The sequence below is a fragment of the Drosophila ficusphila genome, unplaced genomic scaffold (assembly GCF_018152265.1).
Source record: "Drosophila ficusphila isolate 14025-0441.05 unplaced genomic scaffold, ASM1815226v1 contig_286, whole genome shotgun sequence".
In the NCBI taxonomy this organism is placed as follows: Eukaryota; Metazoa; Arthropoda; class Insecta; order Diptera; family Drosophilidae; genus Drosophila; species Drosophila ficusphila.
In genome coordinates this window covers 9,558,713-9,582,459 of record NW_025064189.1, presented here as the reverse complement: position 1 = coordinate 9,582,459, position 23,747 = coordinate 9,558,713, and the positions used below count along the sequence as shown (strand labels likewise).

The 23,747-nt window shown below is 52.9% G+C and overlaps 1 protein-coding gene across 6 annotated transcripts in view; it reads left to right on the top strand.

Moving 5' to 3' along the window:
* Positions 1 to 23,747, top strand: part of LOC108099074 (spectrin beta chain, non-erythrocytic 1) — a 31,604-nt gene that overhangs the window by 5,575 nt on the left and 2,282 nt on the right. For 3 of the 6 annotated variants that reach the window (XM_017202368.2, XM_017202364.2, XM_017202363.2), the window contains exons 1-12: positions 7,157 to 7,408; positions 8,651 to 8,841; positions 9,102 to 9,269; positions 10,885 to 11,001; positions 11,071 to 11,333; positions 11,561 to 11,690; positions 12,006 to 12,193; positions 12,258 to 15,255; positions 15,318 to 15,457; positions 15,602 to 16,316; positions 16,442 to 17,337; positions 17,846 to 23,738. In XM_017202368.2, the coding sequence (XP_017057857.1) occupies positions 7,327 to 7,408; positions 8,651 to 8,841; positions 9,102 to 9,269; positions 10,885 to 11,001; positions 11,071 to 11,333; positions 11,561 to 11,690; positions 12,006 to 12,193; positions 12,258 to 15,255; positions 15,318 to 15,457; positions 15,602 to 16,316; positions 16,442 to 17,337; positions 17,846 to 23,738 (11,781 nt within the window). In that variant the 5' untranslated portion in view covers positions 7,157 to 7,326. Of the gene's footprint in view, positions 1 to 7,156; positions 7,409 to 8,650; positions 8,842 to 9,101; positions 9,270 to 10,884; positions 11,002 to 11,070; positions 11,334 to 11,560; positions 11,691 to 12,005; positions 12,194 to 12,257; positions 15,256 to 15,317; positions 15,458 to 15,601; positions 16,317 to 16,441; positions 17,338 to 17,845; positions 23,739 to 23,747 lie in introns of those variants that run through there. The other 3 variants (XM_017202366.2, XM_017202365.2, XM_017202367.2) reach the window with 2 other exon arrangements.

The window sequence follows — 23,747 nt, the reverse complement described above, 5'->3', positions numbered from 1 at the left end:
GTGGAAATTATTACGGGGATGTCATCGCGTCGATGCCAGAGAAGCGGAAAGAGACGAAGCCATAAAAGTGCCGCTGGTTCTTGGCCTGCTGGCTTTTGTGTTTGTGGTGCAACGGTTGTCGGTGTTTTGGCCAGGTCCGTAGGAAGGTGTTGATGGTTGATGGTTGATGGTCACCATGCCCCCTGTTCTCCCCCCAGTGTTCCTCGCTTTCCCTCTGCGTGTGGGGCATTGATTTCGCATTTCAATGCGCCTGCAGCCGGGTTCCCAAAGAACAGTGCGCATGTGCGCCACTCGTAAACTGCCTCTGAGCCCGAACTCGTGGCTCTGGTTTGCATACCTCGCTGCGTACAATCGATCGGAATCAAAAAGCGTAACAGAGCCAAAGCAGAAATGCCAAATATTTAAGCGGCCCAAAAGCACAGCTGTGAAGGCTGTCAGAAGACACATGGCTGTCCACACACGGCAAGAAATCATGGAACCATCAATGAACACAGAGCAATGAATTTACGGCTTTTATTTTTAAAAAGTATAAGATATAGATAATGAAATGAAACGAAAATCCAACAAAACCAGTGAAAGTTATAGCCTTTAAATAGATTCAAATAACAGTTTAAATTTATTATAATCAGACAATCTTTTTTCTTGCATCGATTAAATAAATTTTTTTTGACTCTTGAGATAAGAAACAGGTACAAGTTTACTTTAAGATCACATAGTATTTCGATGCAATCACTTAGAATAGTTTAAGAGTTGAAGTTGGAAATGTGATCATCCATTCCCTGGTTTTATAATCATATTTTCTCGTAGTGTACCCTGAAAGCCGTCCTCTTCTGGCTTTTTAAACCCCAGGTCGAGGCGGTACTTGTCTTACCTTGCAAGGGGCTTTTGGCTCGGCAGTTCTTCTTTCACTTTGGCATTCCTTGGCGTACTTTATAAATTGTTCTTTCTCCTCCGATTTTCGTGTGTGCGTGAGTACGCTGAAATTTATGTTATGACCGCTGTGCGTTCCAGTTCTTTCACATGGATTTGCCGGCTAAGCGATCAGTTAAGCCAGCCATTTCAGCCATTTTAGCCATTTCTTAGCCCAAGACACCGGATGATGATGATGACACAAATGAAATGTCTTGAGTAAAGTACTGAAGTGGCTAACTGAAATGCCAACTGCTAATGGGGCCTCGAAAACGAACGGAAAGAGGTGACTTGACATAAGCAATTTGTCCCTGCAATTTACGACTTTCTTTGGCCTTTCGATGAGTTTATGGTGGACTTTGAAGATAGAGGCTATCTTCATGGTGCAGATAGTGCTGGACAGTAGTTATCAACTGCCACACTGCGATAAAAACTGATTAAATGCACTTTGGTAAGCGCAGGAATCGATGGAAACAGCTGGTGATGTCAGAGTTCGGAGTGAGTCAGACTTCAGATTCTCCGAATGGCAGAATAGACTCGTCTGATTAATTACAGGCATGCCTCGTCAACTCTGATCACAGAAATATTTTCTTCGCCATAACTAAATTTAACTGTTCAAAATCAGTTTGAATGGCTCCTAGAGCTATTTTAGAATTGCCATATTTTACTAGGTTTAGGAATACCAAGAGAAATTCTGAGTAACACTGCCTACGACTTGTCTTATTAAATAGCTGGGAACTCAGATCAACTTGAGTCGATGATCAAGCGCTTCGTAGTCGTGACTAAGTTGCTTACAGAATGTTTTACATTTGCATGGAGCGGAAAACCACGCCGAGTAACCTTGAGACCCGCTTATATAACACTTTTTTAGCCCAACTCGACAAAAAATAGTCGGAGTCGAACTTGCATAAAGGTTATGTTCTCGCGCGGCGACTGAAAATAAATTACACGCTTAAATAAGAAAATATTTACTTTAACGCTGACATCAGACAATCAGCCAGTTATGAACGGAAAGCGTTGAAAGGGGGGAACTTAAACAGCTACGTGGAGCTTTCCAAACACAAAATTCTCCAGAAGTCTGCTCTTCTTCGGGGCTTTGTTTGCTGTAATTTTTACCGGTTTCCGTCCGAAAAAAGCATGAGTCTGCTGCGTCTGTTTAGCATTGTAGCGTGAAGTCTTGTGATCTTTATTTTCATTTTTTCCGATTCCATATTTACGATTTGATTATGACGCGCCGAGCGCCCGGCGAGCTCTTCATCAGCGAGTAGGGAATGGGAATTTGCATATGCCGCAAGGCAGAAACAAGTTTGCATTCCTCCAGTTGGCCACCCGGCAGTCGAGATCGCAAGAGTGTTCCCCGGGGGACTGGGCTTGATTAGAGGAATGTGCAAAGTAGCTTTGAGATACTTCTGCGTCTGGGGATTACCATAAAATGTGGTGGCCAAATCTCATTGTGCCGATAAGCAAATTACATTTTTGGGGAGTGTTTTTCGGGTGAGAGCTTTTTAATGGCATAAGTAGCCACGAGATACAAGCAGGGATTACTTCGAAATCCGTCAGATAATAGAAAAAGACCTGCATAAAAACAGACTTGCGAGAAAGTAGCTTTACTTCGATTGGGGATTACTATAAAATCTGATAGAAAACAAAATCAAATCGCATTTAGTTTTTTTTTTTTGAAGTGAAGCTTTGCGAGATCATTGAAACTTTTACAGGTAAAATTTCTCAAAAGTTGAGAGATCGGAATAAAGGTTACCCCGACGTCTCTTAATAAGCCTTTCCCACTGATTGCTTTAGCTATTTTTAACCCAAGCACTCTCTTTTCAAGCGCTCTTAAAGCCCACTCGTCAGTAAAATTATGCATGAAATGTTTGCACACAAACCCGCAAAAGAGTGTTCTTTGAAGTGCTTATAACGTCATCGAATCTGAATTTTTGTCGTGTAATTGTAGACTTGGGTGTTTGTTTCGCGTTTTGCTCTGTGGTTTGCGCAACGTGCTTTTTGAAGTCGGAATGCAATTTTGTTTTGGGCTGTCTGTAATAACAAACCCATATCAGAGTTCGTGGCTCGTAAAAAACACATTAAAATCGTTTGAGATTCATTTAAAATCCATATTTTATGGAACATTTGCCGATGTTAAACAAGTCTGATGGGCCACAAGGCCCAGAACTTTCAAATTCAAGTTCCCTTTCCTAATGTAACAAATTTATATTTCGTTTTCGATGACGATTTTATTTTTATGGCCCGACACTTGAGTAAACATTTATGTTTCTCGGTTCTCAGGCTTAGCCAATTAAAAATTCAATGGGCAAAGTTGCCCCCTCCAAGGGCCCCTCACATGATTTCAATTTCAATTAGTCTCCGGAATAGATGTTTAAGATATGAGTTATGACTAGCTGGAGTATTTCGTTGCCTTTGTTTTCGTGACATCTTCGGGTCCCCGGCTGTCAAAAATGAAATTGAATTGTTCCCCGGCTTGTCAGACGATCGTTTGATTGCCACTTGGTACATTTTAATTAAAACTAAAGCGAGGAGAGGGTTGCTGCTGATAGGACCGACCTTACCCCACTGAACTCTGCCGGAAAACAACCCAACCGAAACCAAGTCGATAACGAAAATATTCTTTGGAAACTTCCTGCGAAACGCGGCGGAAATATCTCAAAGCCCCCGTTAAGTGTTAGATTAGTGTGCAAATATTGGATTTGCTGTGACTGTTGAGTGTTTACTATGAGTGCTGGCTATATGGTATGTGAATACCGTATCCAGATATCTTTCGGGTGACTCAACGTTCGTTAAGCTTAAAATTTTGGGTTCACACGTGTTTCGGCTTCCACTGAGTCTCTCCCCCATATGCAAATCATTCGCGATTAAGTCATATTTTCGACCCTGCTCGAATAGGAAGTGGGTAGGCACCACTAATTAATCAGAAACCAGCTCTTTTGGGAAAGAAACCAAACAGAAATACAGTTGGTAGAACAGCTTAAGTTCGACTTCGAGTCGTTGAAAGTTTCTGCTGGCTTTCGACAATTTTCTTTGTGTCATTCAAGTGAAAGTTTCAAATTTTCCCATAGGAGATTAACGAACTGAAGTTCGATTGCTAGAGTTATTATCTGGCTACAAAGTCTGTTTCCGCTTGCAAAAGTTTCTGAAAAATCTTAAAGACTTAGCATGCTTTTCAGATAATCAATCACACCGACTTAGTCACACTTAACGCCGCTGGATTCGCGAGATTCATAATTGCCTGGCACTTCCCCTACAATCAAAGGAAATCAATCAAAGTGCTTGGAAACCTGTTGCTTAACTCATCTCAACTGTTACAGAAACCATCGGGTTTAATGGGCCTATATCCGCCATAACGAATCTTAATTATACCACAATTAAATGGAGACGCGTGCTTGGCTCCTCCTTGGTCGCAAAATTAATGGTTCTTCTCGAGTCGATTGAAATTCATTGCAAATTAGGCAATACCCAGCAAGTTTCGATTTTAATTGATTTCTATTGTGCCAAAAGATGAGTTTTAGAGAAATTTATTCGAGGAATTTGTGCCATATCTACGGAATCTATAAATCCCACCCGTTGTCATCTTCAGCTGCTTCTTTTGTCCCCAGAGATTTCTATTTGCGAGTAGTGATGTCATCGCTTGACTATTTGGTGTGTAGATTAAAAGCTTGGTTCAGACGCTTTTCCCAGCCTGGGGAAAAGCTAGAGGCCGTTGGAAAACACCAATTGAAAACTGTTTTCATTGCCAGAGTCTCACAAAAAATCAGTTAAAACCGCTGAAGCGGCGCCCCAAATAATCGATCCCAGCATTTGCATAAACAAGGCCCTCAAACAGAATGCGAAAGCAGGGAGAAAACCAAATTAAATTCGGTAGCCGGTGGCGCATGCGCAGAACCCTGAAGAACGAAACGAATTTTTGGGCTTTGAACCAAGCTCGACTCCGAGGTGCGGTGATGTCATCAAAACAACATCGGTTGCGGGTGTATATCGCAGATCGTATGTGGTACAGCCCCTCCGGGGGGCGTGACCAAATGCCAAAAAGTAATAAAGGCAATGGGCACGAGGAGCTGGGGGCTCCGAGCTCTGAGCTCTGAGCTCAACATTGACTAATTTTCGCAAATATCTTTTGGGGCACATCACATAGACAACAACACGTACGATCGGAGCGAGTAAAACGAGCGAAGTGAAGCTCTCTATAAACAATTTCGATTTCAACAAAGCAAAAGGCAACCAAAGCCATAAAAGCAATAGACGAAGTATGTAATATTTCTTGCCTTTTCAATCGTTATGAGACAATAATCAGCCAAATGTTTGGTAATCATTTCTAAACAGCAAACCAAATTAAGGTTCCGCCTATGAGTAAAGGTTTGAAGAGGGTTTTCAATAAAACGGACATCATAGATTTATGGGAGGAGTATATATAAATCTTTTAAAACTAATCTAAAAATTATAAAGAATATACACATTTTAAGTGTTCATAAATCATTGATGTTCTGAGCGCTCAGAATAACTCCTCCCAAAACAGATATCCAGTTTGATTCCATTGTTGAAACCAAGTTTGGCGCAGCTTAGCTGTTTTCTCTTCAAAACTGTTTGTTATTTTCTCTCTTTGATTTGAAAATTGTTTAGCATGCCAGGCACAAACAAAAGAATTTATAACACTGTGCTTTTCTACTTTTTGTTCGTCTGTATTCTTCTTTTTGACTGAGGCTAAAACCGAATTTTAATTTCCAGCCACTGATGAGGTAATTTTATGCATAGAAATGATGACAACAAAGCCCACCAATTCCCTAATTTGCCGAGCTATAGGTCTCATTATTTTGCGTTAAAACCGAGATGTCAGTAAAATTGGGCTTTTATCAGACGTATTCCATCACTCACGCAAAAGTAATTAAATCTGGTAAAAAGCTGAGATGGTATCTAAAAAGCAAAGTAGCTAGAAGCTTTAGTTATCTTTGATATACTTTAAAGTATCAAGTGGTTCTGTGTTGGCCAAATGATATCTGTGGCTTTGCATATGGGCCATTAAAATTAAGCATACAAAATGCTAAATGTTTATTGATCTATGCAAATTTTTACACGATTCCGAGGTTGTTGCACGCCTTGTTCATTAGCTAACCGGGTATGTGGAACGCCGGAGATTAAGGTCTGCCCGAGAGCCCCGAAAAGAATCGAAACGAAAAAAATCGTGTTTAGAGTGTTTGCGATGAGTGAAGTGTGGATGTTTAAAAATAGAAAGAGGCGCGCGGCTCGAGGGTTCCTGCTCCCGAGGCCCAGCTGCCGCGCATGTGCTCTGGTGTTATACGGAATCCCGATTGGAGTAAACAGGATGCCCGGAATTCGACCCTCAGTTCGCATTTGCCCCTGACGCGGGCTTTATAAATAGTTTATAGACAAAGACAGCTGTGTGTGAGTTGAGGAGCTCGCACTGTATGTTTCCTTGTTTTTGGGATATATCGCCCCGGTTTAATTGCCTTTCCGGCTAAGCCTAAAGTTATGCCGCAGTTCTAATTCCAACAATTGGATCCCTTCGCGTTCTGTTTGCCATTCCATGCTGATAAGGCGAATCGTTATCGCGGTATGGTAAAGTTTATTGTCACACTGGCCGTGTTGTTCGTTTTTATTGTTTAGTTTTCACCTCTTTTTAATTGATTTTTCTGTTTGCCAAAGCGAAGTGTTCTGTTTGCCAATGGTCGAATGGGCGAATGCCTTCCAGGTGACCTCAGCGGGTTTGGCTTTGGCGGCACTTGTGGCTAACGATCTAATAGCGGCACTATGACACTCACTCGAGCAGGCAGCAGATTGCAGATTACAGCTCTTTCGCATGATGTCATGGGAATTGATCAAATTTGGCACTCACTCAATGGGCCATTCATTAGTCTGCGGCTTCTGACAGGGCTCCATAAATAACTTGATATTGCGGTGCATTCCCCTCCATAAATACCTGGCAACATATGTCCGAGGTATGCGGGATTTATCGGCGATAAGATAAGCCCCAGGGCCTATTTGGCCTTATGTCAATGCGAAGATCTGCCCGATCCCCCGCCCTTTTCCCCTCCGCCGCCTGCAATCGCAATCGCCGTGCGATAAAAGGAATTCACCATAGGCCAGTTGAAGAATTCGCTGCCACTTTTGGGTTGGCTTTTAATTCATCTGATAAACACAGCCAAAAGGGGGAGGAAGCTTTCCCCCACTCTGAATTCTGAATTGTGGGGGCCAGCGCTCTGTTGGGCCCACATTTTTTTTCAGTGACTAAACGGCGCGGGCTCCGCGAGCAACTTGCTGTAGAATCGAAAACTAGTGACCCGCCCCGAAAAGAATTGAAAAGCGAAATCGTAACCCTAGTAGCAGCACTTGGTGCTGGAAAACCCAGAAACATTTCTTGCGAAACCCCCTCGAAATCAGTGATCAAAGACCATGGAGTACAACAGCGTTCTTCGCTCGAACTTCTCGCGCAATGAATATCGGAGATACATATCCTACGAACGCCAGTCGTTGGGTAGGTTTGATTCTGATTTTGAACTTGAACTTTCCCTGGAATTGGAAAACTCTCGATTGTTATACAACCTGAAACCGAAACGAAAGTAACCCGCTCTTATCTGCCTTTTGGGTGGAACTTCGTTTTCGGTTGATAAGTGCGCAAATATTTGACAAATGAGTCGGCCGACTGACGGCCTAGAAAAACGGGTTCGTTTTCTGCAGTTTCCGCTCCATTTTTGGTTCCGGGCCATTTTTGGCATACACTCTTGCCCAGTATTACGTAAATCGAACCGTTGATAAAAAGTAACACAGTCGCGAAGCATTTTCCACGGGTATGAAGTAATTTCGGCAGTCGACAGATAAGCTCGCCAAGGCAACAATATCTCTTGGTAGTATTTTGTTTTCGATACGCTTGCTGGGGGTATAATCACTGGGACGGAAAGCTTGGCTCTCCGACTTGGTTTGTTTATAGTTGAATGGGCAGAAAACTGCCAGAAGATGTGGTAATTACTATAATCATGTTTACAAAAGGAAGTTTTCAAAATCAATTTAGCTTTTTATGAAGTCGTACAAGTTTCGAAAACATGAAATTATACAAGCGACTATTTTATAAATATTACAGCCCCTGAAAGATGTTGACATTTGGTTATAGTGTCTTTTATGCTATCCGAAGACTTATATTCCTTTCTCAACCTTTTGAAATGGTTTAATTTGTTAGCAAGCTTGTGCAATTAAGATCCAAATGTGAAACGCCAATCAAGCTGGCTTATCTTTACGGTTTGAAAAGTTCTACTACGTGATGAGGTGTCGAAATTGAACATTTTGTGGCTCTTCGTTAGTAATTCCCCACGGTAATCTGCGACATTGCTCAGGCTCGCTGATAGAATGGTTTAAAATTAGGAATTACGCGTAAGCTATAAGTAAACTGCCTTGGAATGTCGCCTAACTTTAGACAGTGTTCAGTGTTTAGTGTTTTTTATAGAGTCAATTATGTTGGCGATAACCTGTTATCTGTGAATCAATGGGTTCGGACGTCACGGGTGTGCTTTCTCTATCTCTACCACATACTTCCCGTATTTTTCCTCCATTTGCCATTTGCCGTTTGCCCATTATTGATTTTGGACTGTTGTCAGGTGGCTTACCCATTTCCCTGCTCTGCGAGGGGAAAATCAAAACAAACAGAAAAGCTAAACGTTTCCCGCCGCACTCGTACGACTTCCACTAATCCGAGATTTGTTTTGTTCCTTTTCCTGTTCTTTAGCATCACAATATGAGCCGGGAGGCTACTCCGCGCTGCAGACGTCGACGCCTTCGAATCGCAACTCCGCCAACATGACCCAGCGGGACGGCATCATCAAGTTCGAGAACGAGCGGATCAAGACGCTCCAGGAGGAGCGGCTGCACATTCAGAAGAAGACATTCACAAAATGGATGAACTCCTTTCTGATCAAGGTGAGTGCAAAGAAGTTATTGTGACTTTGATTAGTAAGTGGGAAGGTTTCTCAAAACTATAACCTACCTGATTAATAATATCCACTATAAACCAGCTATAAACCATTCCCAAGTTATCACAAGTCAAAGCATTTGTTGAAAATGAAAGCGACACCCAAAATTATACATTCACCTCATATTTTGATTGGTGGAAATTTGTACGGCACCTCCAATGTCTATATGAATGCAACTCACATTTGGGCTTATTGTCTTCTCCGTAGGCCAAAATGGAGGTCGAAGACCTATTCACAGACCTGGCCGATGGCATCAAGCTGCTCAAGCTGCTGGAGATCATATCGTCGGAGAAACTGGGCAAGCCGAACAGCGGACGCATGCGCGTCCATAAAATCGAAAATGTCAACAAGAGTCTGGCATTCTTGCACACCAAGGTGAGATATAGCATTTTCCCATTTGTGTGTGTGTTGTGTTGTGTTGTGTGTGGGGACTGGGGAGTGAAGACTGGTAAGAGGAGAGCTCTCTACGCATTTGTAGAAAGTGCAAGTCGCGCCTGCGCAGCTGCGCGTGGCCATTGCGTGCTTTGTTTGCCGTATGAGCAGCGCGGATCTGGCTTTCGGATAAGGGGATACCGAGGGGATCCGAGGAAACGGGGACTGGGGGATCTGGAGACTCGGGTGAAGTGAGAGGAGACGACGCCAAGACACGGCTTAAAAGTATATATTTAATTACCTCGCCTGGGCCCCGACTTTTCTTGGCAATTTCTGAAATATTTGCATACTTTCTAATGCATTTCTTTCTCCACTTCACTTCGCGTGGCACATTTTCCATCCAGCAACGGATCCAGCGGACTTTCTTTGCACCTCTCGTGTGCATTTGATTTTAATTGTGCAAAACGGCAGCTTAGCGTGCGACATAGTTTCGCGTCTTCTGGTTAGTCAGGGGCCTCTGTGCTAATCTAATTAGAAGCAATTAAACGCCGCAATTTGTCCCATTGCCCAGCTAATTCGCTTTGCTTCTTAAGCGCCTGCAGTGAAAGTTTCGGTTTTACTTTCCACCATTCCATGTCGCATTTTATTTGTTTTTCGGGCTTGTCTCTCGCGTGTGTGTTTGTGTGTGACACGGGTATCGAGTGCATTTTAATTGGTTTTAGGCCCGAAAGAAGCCCGAGCGAAAGATTTACGCACAAGCGAGCATTTGACGGAGGATCCCTGGGGAACCATTGGAGCGTTCAGGGGAGCACGGCTCTCGGAAATTCCAGTTGTTTATTAGGTGAACTTAATGGCGGAGCTACTGAACCTTTATGCTCCGGAACGTTTTCCATAGAGAACATTAAAGTAAATTGTTTCAGGGGAAATGTAATAATTTTTAGGCTGCAGTTTAAAAATCAAGCTAAATTAGATAGATCCCTTCCCAAAAATTATCCCAAAATATAATATACGCCCCGTTGTCGGAAGAACTTTTTGAGGTCAAAAAAATATGTAAAGCTAATTTCCATATCATTATTTAGATTAACTTCATGAAACGCCCCAATCTTTATATATATTTTAAAAAATGCATAAAAATTCTTAAAATCTTTAGGGTCATTAATACCTGTAAATAATAAAGGGCGTAACTGAAATTGGTTTTTGAGTTTTAAATAAACTCAGCAGAGATCTCTCCATCTTAATTTGTGCCGTGGCCATAAATCAGTGGCCGAGCGCTGGCCACTTTGTAGCTATGATAATGCGATTTAGATCGATATCAGCTGGGATTACCGTGCGGGCTACCTGACCTACTATAAATGCAAATGGCAGGCGGTCGGTCGACCCAGTTGAACCCGGCGGAGGTCAAGCACCCCACCTGATAATGCGTGACTCGGTGGAGAGACCCAGTTTGGATTCGAGTATCGCTATCTCCGCCTCCGTGGGTTGAGTGGTGGCACTCTGGTAACCCAATACGCGGCTTACCCACTCCACAGCCATTCAATGGAAATGAAAGAAATGCAGAGGAGACAGTGCGCAGAATGAGCAGCAGAGTAGTAATGCATCGATGGTTTCTGCTTCTCAGGTCCGCCTGGAGTCGATCGGTGCCGAGGACATTGTCGATGGCAACCCCCGTCTCATCCTGGGTCTCATCTGGACCATCATTCTGCGGTTTCAGATTCAGGAAATTGAAATCGACGTGGTAAGTTTTGCTGCTACAAAGTCGCATAATTAGGAGAGTTTCATTAATGGTTGCCATCTGGTTTTTCAGGATGAGGAGAACGAGTCCAGCGAGAAGCGATCCGCCAAAGATGCGCTGCTTTTGTGGTGCCAGCGCAAGACGCATGGCTATCCGGGCGTCAACATCACGGACTTCACCAACTCCTGGCGCTCCGGGCTGGGATTCAACGCGCTCATCCACTCGCACCGCCCCGACCTGTTCGAGTACAGCACCATTGTCAATTCGAAGAACTCCAACCTGGACAATCTGAACCATGCCTTCGACACGGCCGCCAACGAATTGGGCATTCCCAGGTGAGAACTAAGCTTGATTACATTTTAAACTTACTTAAAGAGTACTTTATACTCTGTAGTTCTTTATAAAATATCACCTAATCGTAGCTTAAATGGGTTGTGATATTAAGACAATATTTTTTGCAGCACTAGGGTTTGTTTCTCTTTAGTGTTTCCTAATGATGAAATGGCAATGGAATAATACTTATTATATATCAATCATATTAATTAAAAATTCCCAATTTCAGCCTGCTCGATGCGGAGGACATTGACTCCGCCCGACCGGACGAGAAGTCGATCTTGACCTACGTGGCCTCCTACTATCACACCTTTGCACGCATGAAGAACGAGCAGAAGAGCGGCAAGCGCATCGCGAATGTAAGTAGAAGACCTGGGTTCAGGTTCAGGTTTAGATTCCGATTCAGATTCAGATTGGGGTCGGATTCAGAGGCGGATGCCATTGGCAGAGTCCCATCGCCTCTGGGAATCGCTGCAGCGTAACGGTGTCCCACAGTTAACGCTCTACTTCACACTGGATTGGCTCCCGATCGGAATCGCAATCGCAATCGGAATAGCAATCGGATTCGAATTCGTTTTCGTATTCGGATTCGGGTGGGGTCCCCAGACCTAAGCCTAGAAAGTTGCTCAACCAGCTCCCTCACCCTCTCCTCTCTCCTCTTTTTTTCCCCGCAGATCGTCGGCCAGCTGATGGACGCCGATCGCAAGAAGATCCAGTACGAGGGCCTGACCACAAACCTGCTGAGCTGGATCCGCCAGAAGACGCTCGAGCTGGAGCAGCGCGACCTGCCCAACTCGCTGGAGGGCATCCAGCGGGAACTGCTGGCCTTCAAGGAGTACCGCACCATTGAGAAGCCGCCCAAGTGAGTGTACTCCATCTATGGGATCTGATAGCGATACTAATGGCACCCCAATGATATCAAACAGATACAAGGAGCGCAGCGAGATCGAGGCGCTGTACTTCACCATCAACACGCTGCTGAAGGCGCTCAACCAGCCGCCGTACAATCCGCAGGACGGGCAGCTGGTGAACGACATCGAGAAGGCCTGGCAGATCCTCGAGTACGCCGAGCACCACCGCGAGGTGGCCCTGCGGGAGGAGCTGCTGCGCCAGGAGAAGCTCGAGCAGCTCAACTACAAGTTCGAGAAGAAGTCGGTGCTGCGCGAGGGCTACCTGAAGGAGATGATCCAGGTGCTCTCCGACCCGCGCTACCTGCGCCAGGTGGACGCCACGCTGAAGAAGCACGAGGCCATTTCGGCGGACATTTTAGCTCGCGTGGAGCGCTTCAACGACCTGACCGCCATGGCCGAGGAGCTCGACCGCGAGAACTACCACGGCAAGGAGCGCGTGCGCCGTCGCGAGCAGGAGGTGATGGCCAAGTGGCGCCAGCTGCTGGAGCTGCTCGAGAACCAGCGCCTGAACCTCTCCCAAATGAGCAACCTGATGAACCTGCTGCGCGAGATCGCCGGCACCACGGAGGCGGTGCGGGAGCTGCAGCAGCAGTTCGCCTCCGAGGACGTCGGCCCCCATCTGCTCGGCGTGGAGGAGCTGCTGCAGGCGCACTCGCTCCAGGAGCTGCAGGTGAACACCTATGGCGAGACCCTGAAGCGCTTCAACCGCCAGGCGCTGCCCTACAAGAGCTCCGAGCACAAGGACGCTGCCCTGCTGGCCCAGCGGCTGGCCGACCTGGAGGAGGCCTACTCGGAGCTCCTCCGCCGCTCGGCGGCGAGGCGGGCTCGTTTAGAGGAGGCTCGCAACTTCCACCACTTCATGGAGGACTACGACAACGAGGAGTCCTGGCTGGTGGACAAGCAGCGCATTTGCAAGACGGGCATCACGGCCAAGGACCTCCGAGCGGTGCTCTCGCTGCAGCAGAAGCACAAGGCGCTCGAGGACGAGATCAAGTCGCGCAAGCCCAAGTCCGGCCAGATGTCCAGTGCGGGCAAGCGGCTCATCGGAGAGGAGCACCCGCGCTCCGGCGAGATCCAGAGCCGGATCGACTCGCTGGCGGAGCACTGGCAGGCGCTGGAGGCGCTGGTGGAGCTGCGCCGGCGGCAGCTGGAGGACGCCGCCGAGGCGTACCAGTTCTACACGGACGCTAACGAGGCGGAGTCCTGGCTAAACGAGAAGATGGCGCTGGTGAACTCGCGCGACTATGGCAGCGACGAGCCCTCCGCCCAGGCGCTGCTCCAGCGGCACCGGGACCTGCAGGGCGAGCTGAACGCCTACTCCGGCGACATCCTCAACCTGAACCAGCAGGCGGACAAGCTGATCAAGGCGGGCATCTGCACGCTGGAGCTCTCCGCCGCGGAGCCGGAGCTCCCGGAGGCGGAGCAGGAGGAGTGGGTCAACGAGACGCGCCTGGTGCCCAAGGAGGTGTGGGAGGACGAGTGGGTGGAGAAGCTGGAGCACAAGAAGGTCACCGAGACGAAGCTGCTGCCCCACGTCAAGTCGCTCTTCCCCTTCGAGGGCCAGGGCATGAAGATGGACAAGGGCGAGGTGATGCTGCTCAAGTCCAAGACCAACGACGACTGGTGGTGCGTGCGCAAGGACAACGGTGTCGAGGGATTCGTCCCCGCCAACTATGTGCGCGAAGTGGAGCCCCGCCCGGTGGCCTGCATCGTGCCGAAGGCCGAGAAGGTCAAGTCGCTGCAGAAGGTCAAGAAGACGATCCTGGTGCGCCAGGTGGTGCCGGTGAAGCGCATCAAGCCGGTCAGCGTGGCGCCGAAGCCTCTCGTCCAGCGGCGGACCTCCACGCAGAGCATCAACGAGAACGCGGACAGCGTGGAGCGGCGCCAGCAGCGGATCAACCAGACGTACGACGAGCTGCAGGAGATGGCCCAGAAGCGGCACGCCCTGCTGGAGGACTCGATCCACCTGTTCGGCTTCTACCGCGAGTGCGACGACTTCGAGAAGTGGATGAAGGAGAAGGAGCGTATGATCCGCGCAGATGGCGATGGAGGCGACAGGGGAGACGGAGGAGAGGGCGTGGATAATGCGAAGCGCAAGTTCGAGAAGTTCATCACGGACCTCTCGGCCGCCTCGAAGCGCGTCGAGGAGATCGACGGCGCCGTGGACACCTTCCGCCGACAGGGCCACTCGCAGCTGGACAAGATCATCGCGCGCCAGCGCCAGATCCACCAGATCTGGCAGCGACTGAACAACGCGAAGGCGCAGCGCGAGAAGAGCCTGGAGGGCGCCTCCAGCGTGGAGCTCTTCAACCGCACCTGCGACGAGGCGAAGGTCTGGATGAGCGAGAAGATGCTGCAGCTGGACACGGCGGTGATCACCCCCGATCTCCGCACGGTGCAGGCCCTGCAGCGGCGCCACCAGAACCTCGAGCGGGAGCTGGCCCCGGTGGAGGACAAGGTGAACCGGGTGACCTACCTGGGCAACTCGGTGAAGAACGCCTACCCGGCGGAGAAGGAGAACGTGAACGGGCGCCAGCAGGAGGTGCAGGACATGTGGCAGCAGGTGCAGCAGCGCGGCAGCGACCTGCGCAACCGCATCGAGAGCGAGGTGGGCCAGCAGATCTTCAACAACAGCGCCAAGGTGCTCCTCGCCTGGATCGACTCCGTCAAGGACCAGCTGAACGCCGATGAGTCCGCCCGCGACGTCGAGACGGCCAACAACCTGCTGAAGAAGCACAACGACCTGGGCGACGACATCCGCGCCCACGACACCGAGTTCCTCGAGGTCATCCAGCTGGGCAAGCAGCTCTCCGACGGCAAGCAGCACATGGCCGACACGGCGGCGGTGGTCGAGCGGCTCCGCGCCGAGCAGGACGCCATCCACCGCGGCTGGGCCGAGAAGCAGAAGTGGCTGCTGCAGTGCGTCGAGCTGCAGATGTTCAACCGCGAGGCGGACAAGATCGACGCCACCACCAAGAGCCACGAGGCCTTCCTGGAGTACAACAACCTGGGGGTAAGTTATTTGAGTAATCTATTAATAAATGGTTCCTAATTGGTATTACCTCCTATGAACAGTCCTCTCTGGACGAAGTGGAGGCCATCCTGAAGCGCCACCTGGACTTCGAGAAGAGCCTGATGGCCCAGGACAAGATCCTCAAGGGATTCTCGGACAACGCGGACAAGCTGATTGCCAACGATCACTACGATTCAAAATAGTAAGTGTTTGTAATCTGTAAAGTTTGTTATTAATTAATTAATTAATTAATTAATATATTATATTCATATTATATTAATTAATTAATATTAATTTAATACGCCTCCTTAATGGTATTGATATTAAACGAATCATTTACTTGCAGCATCGGAGATCGACGCAATCAGGTGCTGGGCAAGCGCAAGGCCGTCAAGGATCGCGCCTTTGAAAGGAAGCGCCTCCTGCAGGCCTCGAAGGACTTCCACAAGTTCGCCGCCGAGGCGGATGACCTCAAGGTGTGGCTGCAGGACAAGACGAGGATCGCTGGCGACGAGAGCTACCGCGACCTGAGCAACCTGCCCCGCAAGCTGCAGAAGCACCAGGCCTTCGAGCGCGAGCTGCGCGCCAACGAGGGCCAGCTGCGGAACGTGACCAAGGACGGGCAGGCGCTGGTCCAGGCCGGCAACCGGGTGCCCGAGGTGGAGTCCCGCGTGGCGGACCTGAACAAGCGCTGGAAGGAGCTGCTCGCCCTCTCCGAGGACAAGGGCCGCAAGCTGGAGCAGGCCGCCTCCCAGCGGGAGCACAACCGCGCCCTCGAGGACGCCAAGAAGAAGGTGGACGAGCTGGACTCTGCTCTGAGGAGCGGCGACGTGGGCAACGACCTGCGCAGCTGCAAGGACCTGATCAACAAGCAGCAGCTGCTCGAGTCGGAGATCACCATCTGGGACCAGAAGGTGGCCGAGCTGGTCTCCACGGGCGACGACATGGCCCACGAGGGCCACTTCAATGCGCAGAACATCGAGGCGGGCACCAAGGAGCTGCAGCAGCGCTTCAAGGACCTGCGCGATCCCACGCAGCGTAGGAGGGAGAAGCTAGAGAAGGTACATCAGCAGTATTATGCGTAACAGGGATATGAGATTACATTCAGGTTCTATTGAACCTCTTTACCATTGCTATTAATCTTTGAATGAATTAGGACTCCATATTAATCTGAATTACTTTGCAGAGCCTCAACTACCACAAGTTCGTGTTCGAGCTGGACGCGGAGTTCCAGTGGATCAGAGACCACCTGCCGGCGGCCAAGTCCAACGAGCTGGGCCAGAACCTGCACCAGGCGCAGTCGCTGCACAAGAAGCACAAGAAGCTGGAGGCGGAGGTGAAGGGCCACCAGCCGGTGATCAACAAGGCGCTGCTCTCGGGCCAGTCTTTGATCGCCGAGCAGCATCCGGAGCGGGAGCAGGTGGAGCAGCTGTGCCAGCAGCTGGAGCAGGCCTGGCAAGACCTGGAGCGGCACTGCGGCGAGCGCTCCCGCAAGCTGGAGATGAGCCTGAAGGCCCAGCAGTATCTGTTCGACGCCGGCGAGATCGAGTCCTGGCTGGGTGAGCGGAACAACGCCCTGCGCTCCACGGAGTACGGACGCGACCGCGACTCCGCGGCCAAGCTGCTCACCAAGCACAAGACCATCGAGCTGGAGCTGGACACCTACTCGGGCATCGTGACCGAGATGGGCCACAGCTGCGCCGCCATGGTGGCCGCGCAGCACCCGGACAGCAAGGTGCTGGCCGCCAAGCAGCAGCTGATCGAGAAGATGCTCAAGTCGCTGCACAAGCTCTCCTCCCAGCGGCAGGGCCGGCTCATGGAGAGCCTCTACAAGCACGAGTACTTCCTCGAGTCCGACGAGGTCGAGCAGTGGATCCGCGAGCAGGAGCAGGCCGCCTCCTCGGAGGACTACGGCCAGGACTTCGAGCACCTGCAGCTGCTCCAGAACAAGTTCGACGACCTCAAGCACCGCGTCGAGGTGGGCGCCGATCGGGTCGACCAGTGCGAGCTGCTCGCCAAGAAGCTCATCGACTCCGAGAGCCCCTACGCCAACGAGGTGGAGAAGCGCCAGGAGCAACTCAGGTGAGCGGAGGGAGCTAAAAGGGCCGGTGTTTTAGATACTTGGGTGGTTAACCTAAAGATTCTTATCACCTAAGAACAATTGCAATTTTTTGTTCGGTAGAAAGTTAAACTTATTATTTTTTTTGGCCCAAATGTTGATTCTTTTGGTGGGTTTTTGGCTGTATCTTGGCCAATATGTCACCTACAGCTGAAATTCGAACTGTTTTAGGAAACTGATAGCCCCTTTAACAATTCCTATCATTTTCCGGCGGATTCAGGAAAAATTAATTTTTCGCCAAATTTCGACTTTTTGGTAAGGGGTAACATCATCATTTTTTGCGAAAATTGGGCAAAAATAAAATTTTTTAGGTAAAAATACCACTATATAGGAAATTTTACTGCGATTCCAACGGTGTATGCCATTCCATGTTCTGAGCACTATTTCTCCAGAAAAAGTTATAAAACCATATTTTTTGATTGGTTTGTTTAGTGAAATATGGTAATAAAACTTGTAATTTCTCTCTCTCAGAACTTCGTGGGAGAACCTGCTGCAGCTGCTGAACCAGCGCGAGCAGAAGCTGCACGCGGCGGGCGAGATCCACCGCTTCCACCGGGACGTGGCGGAGGCGCTGTTCCGCATCCAGGACAAGAACGCCGCCCTCTCCCAGGAGCTGGGCAAGGACCTGAACTCCGCTCTGGCGCTGCTGCGCAAGCACGAGGGCTTCGAGAACGACCTGGTGGCCCTGGAGGCACAGCTCCAAGTCTTGGTGGAGGACTCCGTGCGGCTGCAGGCCAAGTATCCCTCCAATGCAGCGGCGATCGCCCAGCAGCAGGACAAGGTGGTGGCCGCCTGGAACGACCTGAAGGAGCGCTCCACCGCCCGCGGAGATCGGCTGGCCGCCAGCTCGGACCTGCAGACCTTCCTCACCGACGTGCGGGACATCGTTTCGTGGTCCGCGAACCTGCGCGCTGCCCTCCAGGCGGAGGAGCACGTGAGCGATGCGGCAGGAGCCACGGCTCTCAAGATCCAGCACGACGCCATCTACGGGGAGATCGAGGCGCGGGAGGACAAGTTCCGCTACCTGAACGAGCTGAGCGACTCGATGGTGCAGACCGGACACTACGCCGCCGCCGACGTGGAGGAGAAGTGCGCGGCGATGCTGGACGAAAGGCAGAAGCTGCACGCCGCCTGGAACAAGAAGAAGATCATGCTGGAGCAGAAGATCGACCTGTTCTGCTTCCTGCGCGACGCGAAGCAGATCGACAACCTGTCCAGCTCGCAGCAGGCGGCGCTGAGCAGCTCCGACTTCGGGCAGACGGTGGAGGACGTGCAGAACCAGATCCGCAAGCACGACGAGTTCGAGCGGCTCATCCAGACGCAGGAGGAGAAGGTGGCCCTGCTGCAGGAGCACGGCCGCAAGCTGATCGAGCAGCGCCACTACGACAGCGCCAACATCCAGACGATCCTCCAGGGCGTCCTCGCCCGCCGCCAGAAGGTGAAGGACCTCTGCGCCGTGCGCCGCTACAAGCTTGAGGATGCCCTCCTGTACGCCAAGTTCGTTCGCGACTGCGCCGAGGCGGAGTCCTGGATCAGCGAGAAGCAGAAGAAGCTGGAGGCGGACGCGTCGAGCTTCGCGGAGGTGGCCAACCTGGACGAGAAGATCAAGAAGCTGCAGAAGCACCAGGCCTTCCAGGCCGAGGTGGCCGCCAACCAGGGCCGCATCCAGGAGATCCAGGACACGGGCGTCATCCTGCTGAGCAAGCAGCACGAGTCCTCGCCGGAGATCAAGCAGGCCATCGAGCGGGTCCTGCAGGCCTGGCAGGGACTGCTAGCCGAGCTGGAGCAGCGCGGCCGGGGGCTGGAGGAGGCCCAGGACAGCCTGGAGTTCAACAGCCAGCTGGACAAGATCGAGGCCTGGATCCGCGACAAGGAGATGATGGTGCAGGCCGGCGACACGGGCCGCGACCTCGAGCACTGCAACGCACTCATGCGCAAGCTGGACGATGTGGACTCGGACATGCGGGTGGACGACCAGCGGGTGCGGCACATCAACCAGCTGGCCGACAAGCTCATCAACCAGGCGCAGGTCCCTGCGGACACGCAGAGCGTGGACAAGCGCCGCAAGGACTTCAACTACAACTGGCGCCAGCTCCAAGGAGCTCTCAATGCCTATCGAGCTCTCCTCGGCGGCGCCAATGAGATCCACGTGTTCAACCGCGACGTGGACGACACGGCGGAGCGGATCGCGGAGAAGGCGCTGGCCATGAGCTCCACCGACACCGGACGGGACCTGGCCGCCGTGGAGGCGCTCATCCGGCGGGAGGAGGCCCTCGAGCGCGACATGTCCGCGGTGAAGCTGAAGATCGACCAGCACGAGACCGCCGCCGAGTTCCTGATCAAGAAGTATCCGGAGCGCGGGGCGCAGCACATCGAGCGCAAGCTGGAGGAGCTGCACAAGTCGTGGGGCAACCTGCAGGCGCTCTCCGTCCGCCGGCAGAGCCTCCTCAAGGAGGCCTTCCTGGCGCACAAGTTCGTGTCGGACGTGAAGGAGCTGGAGCTGTGGGTCAACGACATGGTGAAGAAGATGCGCAGCGCCCAGGCCCCATCCACCATCAACGACTGCGAGACGCAGCTGGAGCTGCACCAGGAGCGCAAGGTGGAGATCGAGGGTCGCGAGGAGGCCTTCGCCGGGCTGAAGCAGCAGGGCGAGCAGCTGACCAAGCAGCAGCAACAGGAGAACCAGGTGCGCCGACATTTGGTAGTGCTGGAGGAGCTCCACCAGACGCTGAACGAGGCGTGGAGCGAGCGTGCCCGCGACCTCACCGAGGCCCACCAGCTGCAGCTGTTCAAGGCGCAGGTGGAGCAGGTGGAGCTCTGGCTGGCCAACAAGGAGGCCTTCCTCAACAACGACGACCTCGGCGACTCGTACACCGCCGTGGAGCGGCTGCTGAAGAAGCACGACGAGTTCGAGAAGCTCCTGCACGCCGACCACGTGGACACGCTGCAGAAGTTCGCCGGCAGCATCCTGGAGGGCGAGCCCAAGGACGCGGACCTCATCCGCGAGAAGCTGGCCTACGTTCTGCGGAGGAAGCAGAAGCTGCTGGAGCTCTCCGAGGAGCGCAAGCAGCGGCTCACCCAGTCACTCCAGCTGCAGGAGTTCCTGCGCAGCCTCTACGAGATCGACCGCTGGCTCGTCCAGAAACTACAGGTGGCCCTCGATGAGAACTACCGCGAGCCGAGCAATCTGCAGAGCAAGATCCAGAAGCACGCCGCCTTCGACGCCGAGCTGCTGAGCAACTCGCCGCGCGTCCAGTCAGTAATCCACGAGGGCGAGCGGCTCATCCGCGGCGAGCACTTCGCCCGGGACGAGATCGCCCAGCAGGTGCAGCTGCTCGAGGGCGACTGGCTGAAGCTGAAGGCCGCCTCGCAGAACAAGCAGGAGAAGCTGCGGCAGGCGCACGAGGCGCTCGCCTTCAACCGGAGCCTCGACGAGTTCGACGGCTGGATGGACGAGGTGGAGCTGCAGCTGAGCAGCGAGGACTACGGCAAGGACCTCGCCGCGGTGAGCAACCTGCTGAAGAAGCACGAGCGCCTGGAGGCGGACGTGGCCCACCACGGCGAGCTGGCCGAGCAGCTGAAGCAGAAGGACGAGCTCTTCTTCCAGGCGGAGCACTTCCTGCGCCACGAGATCCACGAGCGGGCCACCGCCAGCATCCGGCGCTACAACACGCTCCACGAGCCACTCGGAATCCGGCGGGAGAACCTCGAGGATTCGCTCAGCCTGCAGCAGTTCCTGCGCGACGCCGAGGACGAGCTACAGTGGCTGGCCGAGAAGCAGCTGGTGGCGGGATCCCAGGACCTCGGAACGAGCCTGCTCTCCGTGCAGGGCCTGCAGAAGAAGCACAACTCGCTGGAGGCGGAGCTCACCTCGCAGGAGCCGCTCATCCAGGCGCTGCTGCAGCGCGGCCAGCAGATGATCCGCGACAACCACTTTGCCAGCGAGCAGCTGCAGTACAAGTCGGAGCTGCTCCAGAAGCAGCTCGTCCAGCTGCGCGACCTGGCGGCCATCCGACGCCTCCGCCTGCTGGACGCCGTGGAGAGCCAGCTCTTCTACGTGGAGGCCAACGAGGCGGACGCGTGGATGCGCGAGAAGCGCCCGGTGCTGGCCAGCAGCGACTACGGACGCGACGAGGCCTCCGTGCAGGGCCACCAGAAGAAGCTGGAGGTGCTGCAGCGCGAGCTGGCCGCCTTCAAGCCCTCCATCGAGAAGGTGGCCAAGCTGGCCACTGGTCTCATCGAGCGCAACCACTTCGACAGCGCCAACATCCAGGAGAAGAACGGCCAGGTAGGCAGCCAGTACGAGGACCTGCTCCGGCTGGCCAAGGAGCGCGAGCTGCGGCTCGGCGAGTGCAAGAAGCTGTTCGAGTATCTGCGCGAGACCGAGGAGCTGCACGAGTGGGTGGGCGACCAGATGGCGGTCACCGCCAGCGAGGACTACGGCGAGGACGTGGAGCACGTGGAGCAGCTCATCCTGGCCTTCGAGTCGTTCGTGTCCAACCTGAACGCCAACGAGGCGCGCGTGGAGGCCATCCTGGAGCGCGGCGATAGGCTGATCCAGGAGAACAATCCGTATCGCAGCTCCATCAAGGCGAAGCGCGACGAGACCAAGCAGCTGTGGGAGGAGCTGCGCGACCTGGTCCACGCCCGCCAGGATGCCCTAGCAGGAGCCAAGCAAGTGCACGTGTACGACCGCGTGGCGGACGAGACCATCCAGCTGATCGGGGAGAAGGACGCCTCGCTGATCTCCGAGGACTACGGCCAGGATCTGGAGAGCATCCAGGCGCTGGGCCGCAAGCACCAGGTGTTCGAGTCCGAGCTGGTGGCCATCCAGGCCCAGGTGGACTCCGTGCTGGCCGAGGCGGTCAAGCTGGGCGAGATCTACCCGGACGCCCGCGAGCACATCGAGGTGAAGCGCGACGAGACGGTGGAGGCGTGGTCGGAGCTCCGCGAGAAGACCGCCGCCCGGAAGAACAAGCTCAGCCAGGCGGAGCAGCTGCAGTCGTATTTCGACGAGTACCGCGACCTCATCGCCTGGATCAACGAGATGCTGGCCAAGATCACCGCGCCCGAGCTGGCCACCAGTGTGGCCGGGGCGGAGCTGCTGCTGGCCAGCACCAAGGACCACGACACCGAGATCCGCGCCCGCGACGAGACGTTCGCCAAGTTCGCCGCCAACGGGCAGCAGCTCATCCGCGAGAAGCACTTCCTCGCCCACGAGGTGGAGGACAAGATCAAGGTGCTGCAGGCGCGCCACGAGCTGCTCAAGCAGACGCTGCGCAAGCGCCGCGAGATCTACGAGCTCAACCTGGACACGCAGCTCTTCCTCAAGGACGCCGAGATCCTGGAGCAGTGGATAAGCAGCCGCGAGCCGCAGCTGAAGGACGCCAAGCTGGGCGACTCCATTCCCCAGGTGGAGGACCTGCTGCGCCGCCACGAGGACTTTGAGAAGACGGTGGCCGCGCAGGAGGAGAAGTTCCAGGCCATCAAGCGGATCACGCTGCTGGAGCAGCTCTTCCGCCACCAGCTGGAGCAAGAGAAGATCAGCAAGCAGCAGGAGAAGGAGCGACTCGAGAAGGAGCGCCTGGAGCAGCTCAAGCAGCGCGAGCTCCAGCGGCTGGCGGACGAGCGCCGGCGGGCAGAGAAGCAGCACGAGCACCGCCAGAACGCCGCCTCCCAGGAGAAGACGCCCATCTTCTCCGCGCCCATGGTGACGCCCGCCCAGACGGCGAGTGGCGGCCAGTCGCCGGCGGCCCAGCTGCGTCCTCCGTTCGGCGAGGCGGCCGATAGCGATCACCTGGCCCTGCAGAAGAGCAGCTCCAGCGGCATGTTCGGCGACCGCCTGCGCCGCGGATCCGCCGACGCGAACGTGAAGCGCGCGGAGAGCATGAAGGTGCAGCCGAAGCAGGCCAAGCGCACGCCCTCCTTCACGACGAGGCGGCGGGCGCAATCGTTCCGCAAGAACCAGAAGGGCGAGGGCTTCGACCTGCCGCCCGTCGAGATCCAGGGCAGCCTGGAGCGCAAGCACGGCCTGCAGTCCGGCGGCAAGAAGGCGCCGGTCCGCTCCTGGAAGCAGTTCCACACGGTGCTCTGCGGCCAGCTGGTGTGCTTCTTCAAGGACGAGAACGACTTCCTGCAGCAGAAGACGGCCACCGCCCCGGTGAACATCCTGGGCGCCAAGTGCGAGCGGGCGGAGGACTACACCAAGAAGAAGTACGTCTTCCGGCTGAAGCTGCCCGACGGCTCCGAGTTCCTCTTCGAGGCGCCCTCGCTGGACATCCTCAACGACTGGGTGCGCAAGATCTCCTTCCACGCCAGCCTGCCGCCAAACATGCAGCTGCTCAGCTACGACGAGTCCATGAAGGTAGCAATC